The sequence below is a fragment of the Crotalus tigris genome, unplaced genomic scaffold (assembly GCF_016545835.1).
Source record: "Crotalus tigris isolate CLP2741 ecotype Arizona unplaced genomic scaffold, ASM1654583v1 scf7180000024364.846960, whole genome shotgun sequence".
NCBI lineage: Eukaryota > Metazoa > Chordata > Lepidosauria > Squamata > Viperidae > Crotalus > Crotalus tigris.
This window is the reverse complement of record NW_024100532.1, coordinates 611,758-624,662: the sequence shown is the minus strand read 5'-3', so window position 1 is coordinate 624,662 and position 12,905 is coordinate 611,758. Positions and strand designations below refer to the sequence as shown.

The following is a 12,905-nucleotide window of genomic DNA, read 5'->3' as shown; positions in this document are numbered from 1 at the left end:
GTCTTGATCAAACTATCACCTTATAAAGACTGTTCACTCTCCCAATATGAAATAAAACTGAAAATCATGGTAGTTGAAGCCCAGCATTATTTGGAAAAAACTGTAATGGAATAGATGGTTTATGTATATCCAATGTTAATTAAAAAAGAAATTATTTGTCAATTAGTCATTGTTCTGTATGTGATGTTTTATAGTGAAAGTGAATAAAGTTTTGAACACTCAAAACAGGTGTTCTTGATTAAGGTCTGCTTGGCTATCTCTGGAAGAATGATTTTTTAAAAATCATGTGTTTTTATGTTAGTGACTCTCTCTATCTCAATCTCATGCATTTGTATGTGGGCACATACACACAAGCGCTCATACACACATATTGATTTCCAAGTATCTATTTAAAGGAGCTCTGTCAAAAAATATAAGGAAAATCCTCTGTCAAGTTAATCTTAGAGAATTGTTCCTAGTTGGCACAGATTTTGTCAGGCTGCAGAAACCAATAGGACCTGGGACCAGGTAAGTTCATATGTCAAAGTTGCCCCAGAGAAAAATACTATGGAATAGTATATGCCAAGACATATTATCAAACACAGAATTAAGATTCCCATGATTTATATCTGCTTTTGCTCACCACTACCACCCCCAAAGTTCATTAAGGCAGTTCTGCCTTTTAACCATAGGAAATGGCATTAGCTTTACAGGAATAAAATGTAATCAACTGATGTTGTTTTCATGATAAATTTGTTATTGGAAATAAGGATCATTTTGTAGAAGATGATTTCTTTTTTAAAAAAAATAAAACTAATGAAATACAGTCTATGTGGAATAGACAGCATCATACACACGAAATGGATTCTTAACTGGCTAACCAATTACACACAGCTTGTAGCCCTTGGTAGAACTACATCTACATGGAGGGAAGTAAGCAGTGAAGTACCCCAAGATTCTGTCTTCTGTTTTCAAAATTTTCACAAATGATTTAGACAAGGGGATAAAAGGAACTCATCAAATTTGAAGATGATACCAAGCTGGGGAGAATAGCCAACACTTTAGGAGATAAGCTCAAGATCCAAAAGGATCTTGACAGACTTGAACCCTAGGCACTATCCAACAAAATGCAGTTCAGTGGTGAGAAAAGTAAGGTCTCACACTTAGGCACCCTCATCGCCACCGCTGCTCTGCCGCTGCTAGCATTACTGCCTGTCCACGGAGCCAGAAAGGTTGGGGATGACTGTCTTATAGACAGCCAATTAAATATGAGCCAGCAAAGTGTTGCAACTGCCAAAAAAGCCAATGCATCTTAGGATGCATCAACAGAAGGATAAAATCAAGACAGTGGTGGGATTCAAATATATGAACAACCAGTTCTCTATGTGGATGCCACTCCCGGAAGTCCATTCTGGGCCTGGGCAACAAAAAATTAACTACCAGTTCTGCAGAACTGGTGCGAACTGGCTGAATCCCACTACTGAATCAAGATAATGTGAAGTGTTCATACTTTATATGTTCTGGTAAGTCCACACTTGGAATACTGCATCCAATTTCAATCACCATGATACAAAAAAGATGTTGGGATGTTTTGCTGTTCTGAAATTATTTATTTTATTGATTAAATTTATATGTCACTCATAAAGGGTCTTGGGGCCTGAAATCATTCAGTAAGTCATTATACCAGTGAGCATTTCACCATACTGCTACGTATTTATGCCAAAATACATAAATGGCTACATATAGCATCTTTCTCCCTCCCTCCATCAGTTGTTCTCTTCCTCACTCTCCCCTCCTGGTCAGGATCTAGTCCCTTTTTCTTGCTCTTAATGTTTAAGGTTGAAACACATTTTTGCAGTTTTTCTTCGTGGCATCTTTTTATTCTTGCTAATACATAAGTTAGTTAAGCAGTGCAGATGTTAACACTGCCTTAGGGCTGTCTGTCCTGGTCCGGTTTTGCGCAGGGAGAGAGGCAGTGTCTGCTTCCAACTGCTTGACGTTCCCTGCTCTTCCCTCTGCCCTGACTGCCCATTTGGAGCTTTCGCTTGGATTTCACAACCAAGTTGACTGAGTGAATAAAAAATTGCCAAGTTGAGGCACTCTGGGCCTTGTAAAGCTGCAGGGCTGTGAACGGCACTCTGTTGCTGGCAGGCAGGGTGACCTGAGGTGGCCGTCCCAGGGTTGCAGAGGTTCTAGTAACTCTGAATGGGTGGGGAACTGGGAAGGAGAAGTTAGTCTCACTGAAGCAAAGCCCCCGGGAGCCGGGCTTGCTCCTGGATCTCATTTTTCACATGTCTCCTGCACTCTCACTACTAGCCCTGTAAGAGGAAAGGAGGTGCTTCCTGTTATTCTGATTCAAATCTCAAGCTGGTCACAGGAGAGAAGCAGACTGTCTATGCTTCAGAGTGGCAGGCTGTACAAGATGGATGGACGAGCTCTGCTCTTGAAACTAGTTTTGCTGGTTTCCACAGGTAAGTGGTTCTCCAGATATGGCACAGGATGCTTGGGGCAGTGTGGCACTGGACAGCCCATAGTAGGTTTGGTCTCTAGACTGGCAAAGACAATGAGGGCCCACATCCAGACAGTTCATCTTGGACAGCTTGGAATGACATTTTAGGGAATGCCGAGGGGATAGTTGGATTAGGAATCCAATGCTCAGATCTTTCTGTGATCCTGCTTCTTACCTGAATGAGCCACATATCATAGGACTAGCCCTGCCTTCTGCTCTCTGCATGTGCCCCACCCAATTTATTTACTTATTCCTCCATTATTTTCCCTGATCCCACATCACCAGTATTTTTTTTAACTGCTTCAAAGAACAATGAGGGTATTTTACAGGTATAAGATCCTAAGGATTGAGATGACCTCTTGTCCCTCCCTCCAGTTTTGCTTATACTCCCCCATCCTTCCACAGGAAGAATGCCAGCCTTTGACAGAGCAAGCTGCTCTGTATCCAAGTTGTATTAAGACTTTGGCAGAATTTGTGAAGCCACTTGCATTCTGATCCTGGCTAAAATGGAAATAAATCAGACTGTCTTGTGAAATACTTGTATCTCTTTTTTCTTCTTTTCTTTTTGCTTGCAATGATTTCAGAAAAGAAATGAAAGAAATCGATAGCTTGCTTTAGTGTAGCATTCCATGTATGGAGGCATCTTTTTTTACTTTCCTGCTAAAAATGGTTTGACCTTGTGCAGGAAATGCACTTTCCTACCATCCTGGTGCATTTACTGATTCTCCTAATTGTTTTCAGAGATCAACCTATGGGATCCATAGTAGAGTTTGTCAAAAGTAGATGTCAGATGTATTTTGCTTATAGAACTGATATGTTCAGAATAGCACAAAGAAGTAATGCAAATGATACTCTTCAAGGAGAATAGCTTTGCTCCAAACAAATAAGAACATATCTTCAAAGTTTCAAATCTGACAACTGCTATACATTACTGTGGGGAGAATGCATTCACTGAAAAACAGCAAATAAATACATTTTATAGATTTATACAGAACCACTTAACACAAGATTTTGCTATTCGATGTGGGGGCAAAAATCAGTGGTTTAAGTAATATAGAACAAAGCAAACTATTTTGATCCACAAAATAGTTCTCAAACAGAGTTAGGTACATCTTTATTACAAAGTTCTCAAACAGAGTTAGGTACATCTTTATTACAACCAATATGTCCAAAATCATAACAAATAAGTTCAATGTTTTGAAATGTATGTTAAGGACAATGTTGTCTGGGGCTTAAAAAAGAGTGGAGAAAGGCATACAACATCTAGAATGCTGGTTACATCTTATCTTTTTTGGGGAAAAACCCCATAATTTTTGAAAATCTACTTGGTATAATATAATTTATTTGATTCTGCATCTCCTTCTCTACTTTACTATATAACTACAACAATGCATACCTGAAAGGATCAGTATTAAATGTGCTTTTTGACCCACTTTCCTTTCCCCTCTTTTTATGGCATCTTGATTAATTAAGGGTACAGTCTTGGAAAACTGGATATAATTGTGCCTATGTTAAGCTATTTTAATGAAGATATTGATTGAGGATTTGGAGTTAAAATCATACAATGACATCCAACAACAAAGGCAAATTAAGGTAAAGGCTATCTCAAGTAGAAAAGAGAGGAGAAACGATGATTAGTGTTTTCTCTGGGATGGGATTCTGCTCCCCATTTTTACCCAAACCAAAAATTCCAAACTTGTTTGTGAGTTTGGAACTCATAAACTTGAATTTGAATTTTAATAAGATTTTCTGCACCCTCCCCCAATAATGGTTTCAGTAAGTCTGGACAGCTCTTTAATTCTAATTTTCTCATAGCTAGAATTTTTCCTGAGGTTATTTTTACATCCTCTCCATTTTCTCTCAATTGTAGTGGTTATTACACTTCATGCTTATTCTGGGACAACAGTATCTCCCCAAAGTGCTACCTTCTCTTTCAAAAGTCTAAATCGTACACTTCAGGAAATTAAAGGTAAGGTAAAAATGAAATGGGGTGAGTTGATACTAAGAATTTGGATAAAGGTTTTCTTAGAGTGCTAGAATCCAGGTTTATTCTATGACATAGAATGGAGGAGGATTCAGGACAAATGAATTTTATTTAGATAACTGTGCTTATTTTAGATAGCACAGGGCTGAACTAAGAAATCTGCAACTACTAAATGTGCCAATGGCACTAATCTGAAAAACTTTCAGAAAGATTCAGAAAGATGAGGCTTTAAATAGCTATTAATCATGACAGGTTATTTATCCTGGTAGGTTGCTTACTTTGTCCAAGATCAGAAGCAGCAGGCTGATGACTATCAGAGGGAACTGTCTTGTTCTACATATGGGGGCTTTCTTGTGTTTGAAAAAACATGATGCTGGGTTAGATAGGCCTTTAATTTAATGCATGTGGGATCCTTCTGATAAAGTGGCAGTTGTGATGGGAATTCTGCTAATATCTGGGCATCTTAATGATAAAACAAAAATTATTATTTTCAGAGAAACCATGGGTTTACCCATGTAGCTTAATTTAATCTGATTTTCTTCTTCCTTCTTTCATGTCCAGAAGCTGATAGGGCAGTATACTGAATCTTATTTCAGTGCTGGCAATTTCTTCTATTCTACATGGACAGAAATACATTCATTTAGAAAGCATATGATAGTTATAGCTTATGCAGTTCTAGCCCCTAAAAAAAGGAATGAGCAGGGTGGCTCAAGAGAAATGGTCTCATTCTGCCAGAGTTGCTTTCAACATCTACCACACGTGATAGTCCTCATATTGTACCTAATGGGAGGGAAGTATTTACATAATACACTCGGTACTGAAAAATTTGCAAATGTCTTCGCATATCATTGTTTCTTTTTATAAAGTATTTTTAATTATTTGAGACAATTTGCCTCCCAACACTGGGCATGTTAATTTCTTTCTAAGAATCTACAGGAACCTGAAGCTGATAGAACTTCCCTGAGATGCAAACAAAATGCCTTTGAATTTTGAGGTTATAATTTTATGCTTGAAATATTTGTTGTTATTATGAAATACTCTCAAAATATGAAGGAATGAGAAAATATTGACCATGGCCATTCCCAGAGGCCTCTCAAAGGGAGCAAACGACAAAAGCAGAACTATGCTGAGGCAATGCCAACTCTACCCCATCTACATGTGTCTTGATGTCAATTGCACATATATAAAAGAGACAGAACAATAGTGCAATGCTGAAGTTGGGGGTGCTGTTCTCAGAAAAAAATACTTGGACACCAGCAACAAAATAAAGGAGAAAATCTGATACTAGATTTCTCCCAATGTCAAAGTTTTTCCTCAACAAATTCTTCCTATGATTCCCTTAAATGCCAGCTCCCAAGCCATAGAGTTATTTCCTTAAGAATTCATTAAAAATGTATCAAGGGGATTTTATCATCATTCTTTTCCTCCTTTACCGCAGTTGTTACCATCATCCAACCATATTCAGTCTCGAATAATGGTTGCAGTTCCATTCTTCTCCTTTCTGGTGATCTGGGGAAAATCTGAAATTTTAACATGTTTATTGCTTAAGATCATTTTGAAAGCTTGAGTTAAAACTGAAAAGATATATTGAAAAGTAAAAAAAAAAACATATATGCTCAATTAGTTTGCTTCCAAATACTTTGTAGAAATGTTGTGCTGTCTGGTGAAATAAAATAATATATGGCCTTCAGTGTTTGTAAAGACAAGTCTGAAATGGAGTTAAGTAATTCTTCTTGCCTGAGTCAAATCAGAAGGGGAACTTGGTAATAGTTTGCTAGTTTTGATGGGGGAATAGATCAGAACATCTTCTAAACACCTTTCTCCATTCCTCAGAGACTTCTAGCATTAGATGACCTGGGTAGATTTCTTTCTATCTTTCTCCAGTACCCAACCATTCATACCTCAGAGTAATTTCTTACATTTTATTTATTTTTCATTCTAGATTTGGCATACAAATACAGACAGTGTTGGGATTTGTTTGCTGAGCAGATGGCCAATATCAATAAAATATATTGGTGTGAGTGGAGGACTATTCGCAGGTATTTCAGAGTTTCACCTTTTACTGACCATGGGAAAGGGTAGGCGTGCCACTTGAGATTTAAATGAGGAAGCATGTTGTATGATTTTACCATAATGTATCATATTATCTGTGTCAGAAGAATATGAAGATACTTTTCTTAAATTATATTGTACAGATAGTCCTCATTTAGCAAGTACCTCGATTAGCAGCCATTTGCATTTGTTACAGTGATAAAAATATAACTTTATGACCAATCCTCACATTTATAACCGTCACAGGTCAAAGGAAAGTTGAAGTAAGATTATAAGCACAGTCATAGTGTTACTTGGGAACCATTTCACTTAATGGCCAAATTTTCAATCCAAGTTATAATCATTAAACACAGATTACCTGTAAAGTACTATATTTTCTTATTTCAGATATTTGTACACTATTTTTGTAAAAAAGCTGTTTCAGAATTAATTGGTAGTATTCAGGTAAATTAATCATAATTAAATTTAACTGAAATTAGTGAGATTAGATAGCCATGCAATAATGAAATGTGAGAATGACCTTGGAAGATGAGGAAAAGAAGTGCTGCTTAGGGAACAATCAGATAAAAGAGAGAGGAGCCCAAAACTGAGCAACAGACAGAGAAAGGATCATAGAAAAGATGTGTCCTACCTAATCCAGCAATTAAAAAAAAAGGCAGTGGGAAATGTGTACTTTCAGACTTGGAAGATTGTGTTAATGTAGTCTTACTTTATTGTATTAACACAATAAAGTTAATTCATTTGCTTATGTTTCCTGTCTGGTCTATATGAGAGGCTGACACCTGTCCTGTCCCCTTTTTTTCTCCCGGTGTCACAGATGTTCTTGGTTATCTTTGTTCCATTCAAAATGAGTGGTAAAAAGGAATTTTTCTAAGAATAAGCCAGGCCTATCCAAGTCTGAATCTTTTTTGGTACAAGTTTTGTTTTCATCTTTTGCTTGAGAAAAGATGAAATATTGGCTTCTAAAATAAGCTTAGTGGAAGTTGAAGTACCTACCATGGAGTAGTTTACTTTCTATCTCATGGGGCTGATGTTTACTGCAATATAAATCTATCTTTTTCCTTGGGATGCTCTCCATTGCTCTGGTTGATTCCTTAAGGCCAAAAGAACTAACCATGTTTTCATTATTTTGAAAATTATAATCCTAAAAAGTAACATGGTTATACATGTAGCAAGTAGTAAGTAGTAACTGTAGGTCATGTGACATTGGGTAAAACAAAATAATAACCATATTTTCTGGCAAGTAGATATGTGGAGGCAATTTGAGGGACCCCCGAAAAAGAGGAAATTGTAAGCTGAAATTCTGAATTTTATTGAAATTTGAATATTTTAGAAATATTCTTTAAAACTCACAAAAACTGTCCTGACTCATATTAAAAACATAAGCAATAAATAATGTCATCTTGTTGGACCTGGGATCATGAATTATCTGTGGCAGCAGCTGCCCTATGGAACAGCATCCTTCTGGATATTTGAATAGCCCTAACCCTGTTAGTTTTTGGTAAAGACTGAAGACCTGGCTCCTCTCTCAGATATTTGGACTGGATCTGGGCCAAGAAAATAACTTGAGAAATTGTCTCAGATGGCCGCTCCTTAGACACGGATAAGACTTAGAAAGATTCTGTTATTATACTTGTTAGAATAAAAATAGTACCAATGTTGGAATTTTTAATACGTTGCGCTGTGTTTGTAACTTTTAGCATAGTTGTGAGTTATTGTTTTTAATCTTGGTATGTTTCCCAAAATCACTTTTGTGAGATGGGAGGCTATATAAATTGTTTAAATAAATAAATACATACATTTAAAATATTCTCACCAAGGATCTACACATTTTTTGATCATAAGATATTTGACCACATTAGGTGGGAAAAATATGAAAAAGAAGACATAATATTATCAAAAGTCCCAGTGCATTTTGAGGAAATACATTCCTTCTCAGACCATTCCTCCCTCATTTCCTACATATTTGATCAGTATGTTTTCTTGTTTCTTACCTTAGATAAGAGAACATATATAAGCATGGGGATTGCATGCCTTTATATGTTCACTTATGTGTATGCAACTATTTCTCATTCTCTAATTTTAGAGAGTAGGTCTGAATGGACCAACTTTTTTTCTGGGCATCTTGCTTACACTATTAATTCTGCTTCTACCTTCTTATTTTGTTTCCTTGGCTCTTGGTTATCTTTATAGGCCATACAGTCACCTGAGAAAATGCCTGGAAAGTGAAGCTGATAAACTGGAGCTTGACTACCCCAATTCCATGGCTGAGGAATACATCATCATCACCCACCATAACTACTTCCTCAATTGCACCCTGAAGAATCAACCTCTCCAGGACCCTCCTGAAAATATTTTGCTGGCTCTCATTATAACCCCCATCTGCCTTATTCCTTTCTTGGTTGCTCTTGTTGTATTGAAGAGCAAAGATGGTGAGATGCAATTGTGAATCCTGATCTTTATAAGGTGATGTGATAGGGCCTCCATGGCCTAAGTGGTATAATTACAACACTCAGTTCAATTCTTGGGTATTATGAAATTCACCCTACCCAATCTAAGAACATTATATAGCATGAGCCACTGCACTGGAGACTATTGATTGAAGTGTTGCATAAGGGGACTTTGTACTAAAAGAAGGGTCATAAACAACAAAATCAAACCTCCGTCACCAAGGCAAATGCTGATGTATTTATGTCTCAGTTATAATTTGATTTAATATTACTGCTTCTCTTATTCTGAACGAATTATGGGAACTATAGACTTGGGAGACACCAAGGCAGTGAAAGATTTTAGGGTGGATATAGATAGGCCAAACAAACTATATGTGATTTTTTTTTCCTTTAGAAAGAAAATGGTAAGTGCCCGTATGCCCTTCTTTTTGCATACTGATATCTTTGTCCTTTTACCCAAATTCTCATCCAACACTTACAAATGTCAGATAATAATGCCCAGTGGTGGGATTCAGCCAGTTCACACCAGTTCGGCAGAACTGGTAGCTAATTTTTTGTTGCCTAGGCCCAGAATGGACTTCTGGAAGCAGCATCCATACAGAGAACCAGTTCTTCATATATTTGAATCCCACTACTGGTAATGCCCTATAAAATAGTGTGTTTCCATGTAGGCAAAATATTAGGATAATGTTCCTTGTCTTTGTCCCTATTAAGATTGTCTCTATGGACAAACTCTGACCATCCCACATGTGGATTTCCTTTTGTAAGTAATTTGGACTAACTGGAGATGGAATGACATCTGCCCTTACTGCCGTCTTTTCAGTTACAAGGTTCACTTACTCTACTTACTCTCACCCCAAAATTTGCTCAACATGCAGGAGATAACACCGTGGAATTATATTCAACTGCATTTCTCTCCTTCAGCAAGATGGAATAGAGAAAATACAGAAAGTACCTGCTAAATGGATCAAGAAAATGAATTGAAAGTTGGTCTAAGTTTAGCAAAAAGAATTATGAGGGACATTCATGGCAAAAGTTAATTAAATAGTGAATAGTTAGCAGACATGACAATCTAGAAGAGTTCAACATAGTCACAGTTTGGTCATTGTGTGATATTCTTGTAACTGTTTTTAAAATGCAATGCAATTACATTTTTCTATATTAGTAGCATAGTACTATTGAGACAATCTAGAGCTATTGGCTCTTTCTCTATTAACTTCCCCTTTGCATCCTCTTTTTTTTCCTCTCTAACATTTTAGTAGTAATATTGATTTTAACAAACCCCAACAACATAATACTATTGCTTGATCATGGTGCTCTAACATAAACCCTAGAAGCTACATACTTTTTCATAAAAGCAACTTCCCTTCCATTATGTGTACTGCAAAGGAACTCATTTAGATCAGTTCAAAAATTATGTTCAATATTTTGGGGGATTGAAGATGTAAGGAGCACTAAAATTTCTACAGTTCTTCAATGCTTCTTACCTTTCACCTTGATAACCTCTGTAATGCCTCCTTTTTTGAGGGATTCTCAAGTTGAAATATCCTGCCCCCCCAAATGAGTGACATGCAAAAATTACTGAAGCAGAACAACAGATCAGCAAGTGGATAAACTGGACAGTTTTACTAGATAGTCATTCATTTATCATAATTGTTTTCCTGGGATACATATATTTGCCTTCATTCATGTTTTCTTAGAAGTGAACATCTGATTATTCTTTTCCTGTAGTTTTTTTCTTTCAGTGTTCATAATAATATGTCTGATAAAAAAAAAAGAGAACTGAAAGGAAATCAGTAATTAAAATAGACTTTAATGGCAGAAAATGTTTCCTTGTCATGATGCAGATACCCTATAACTGAAGTTGCAGAAAAATCACTAATTTTCAGTTGTGTCATTTTGCATATAGTCAGGAGTTGCTAATAAGTATCCTTTCTGTGTAATTCCTGTCATAAAGAATAATTTCCTTTTTTGTGCTTCAAATGGCAATAAAAATTATGATATTCTGTTGAAGTCCCTTTGTTCTAAACACTACTTTCTTATTTTAATTTTATTATGATAATGTTTTCATTTTAGTCTAATTTTGTTCTCTTTCATTTTGTATATTATCTCAAACATCTGAGGGACAGTGCAGTGCTTTATTAATATTTCAGATAAAATAAACATGAAACATACTAAGTAGAGCTACTGTTTGAATGTCATTTCCACTAATGTTTTAATAAAAAAAAGAAAGGCAAAATTTTCAGGCCACCCATCCCACAACAGTGATTCTGGACAGTGTACAATGTTTAAAACCCAACAATTAAACCAATAATCTATGACACTCTGGATAAATGACCCTTTCCAACTATATAAATAAAAGGGCTTGTCCTATCCCCTGGTACCAAATGCCTTGGGGAAAGGCCAATTTTGTTAGGGATATCTAAATTTCTGGGGGAAGCTTTTGCACTAAGACGTTGTTTAATAGAAGGGACACAAATCATGCCCTCCCCCTTAAGAGTCTGCCCTCTTTGCTAGATCTGGTGGGTTGAGCAGAAGCAATAAGAAAAAGGCAAACTTGCAGATGTGCAACTCACAGAGCAGCAATGTTACATGGGTTAGTGTGAGATGCCAAAAACTGCCTGCGCAGAAATTAACATGTGCATTAAATTACGACTATAAGCAACCAGTAACTAGTGCACGTTTCAATACATGTATCATATAATTTCTGTATCTTGTACCAATCTAGAGGCTAAATGCCAAATTTTGTACCACTTGCAACTGCTAAATGCTTTTCAAGGAAGTTCCACATAATGCACATTGCACTTAATTCAGGGCATAACTAAGATATTGATAATATCTGACTAAATCTGGGGGGGTCAAGGATCTAATTACCAAGATAGATTCAAATGTCATTCTTTGCATAGCTGCGTTGTGTAGCCAATGACTGCTGAGGTCATGAGATGGTGAGAAAGTGAACCTATTTTTCCAAGGAAAAATGCAGAAAACCCCATTCAGAACAGGTTAAACTCCAATTACCAATTCTATTTTCCTATATATTGTAATAGCTATTCTAATTTCAGTTTGGTCTCTTTCATTCAGCCCAATATCAAACTTAGGTAATATTCAGGAACACTAAAGTTAGATAGCAAAAAGCAGCAGAGCTGGGTAATACAAGCATACTGATGGTAACCCAGACCAAAGCTCTAAATAGTCTACATAGTTTAATATAGATGCTGAACAGTATAGAGTATAAGGTGTAAATAAGACATTATAAATCAAATAGTCCCCCAGTACTAACTTACAAACGTATTGTAATAGGAACCACAATCTCCTGATGCCCAGTCCTACCAGATAAACCAAAAATATTCCATAATCAATAGGATAGAGCATTTCCCACAGGCTAAACCTTGCTTATGAACCATTCATATCTGTTTTAGATAGCTCAGTTATGCTTAGTCCTCAGATGCAACTGTCTTACTCACCTTGATACCTAATCTTTATTCAGGAATTAGTTTACTTAACAGAAGGTTCCCAGACATACTGTAGCTCAGCAAGATTTATTATTACTATTATTATCAATCATCGCACAGTCAGCCAGATGTTCAGACTGGATTTGGCATTTTGTCTACCTATCGAGTCCTTACCCAGGACCTGGGATAGGCAGAAGTAGATGTTTGATGGTATTACAGGTATCGTCGCAGGATGGAAGCAGTTCCTAATAAGGCCGCCTTTTGTAATTGACTAATAGCAAATTTGTCAATGCCAATGGTGTTCAAGTGGTGCTCCAGTTGTTTTGGGATTGCACCCAAGGAGCCTATGACTATTGGTACTACCCTTGCTTGCTTTTGCCACAGTCTTTCTATTTCTATTTGTAGGTCTTTGTATTTTGTTATCTTCTCCAGTTCTTTCTCTTCTATTCTGCTGTCTCCAGGCACTGCCACGTCCACTA

The 12,905-nt window shown here is 36.7% G+C and overlaps 1 protein-coding gene across 1 annotated transcript; it reads left to right on the top strand.

Annotated features, from left to right (window-relative positions):
• The first annotated feature begins 2,131 nt into the window (after positions 1 to 2,131).
• RAMP2 (receptor activity modifying protein 2) lies at positions 2,132 to 10,987 on the top strand. Its single transcript, XM_039327680.1, has 4 exons — positions 2,132 to 2,450; positions 4,359 to 4,457; positions 6,415 to 6,511; positions 8,718 to 10,987. Exons 1-4 carry the CDS (start codon positions 2,375 to 2,377, stop codon positions 8,971 to 8,973), a joined length of 528 nt encoding a protein of 175 aa, XP_039183614.1. The 5' UTR covers positions 2,132 to 2,374; the 3' UTR covers positions 8,974 to 10,987.
• The last annotated feature ends 1,918 nt before the right edge of the window (positions 10,988 to 12,905 follow it).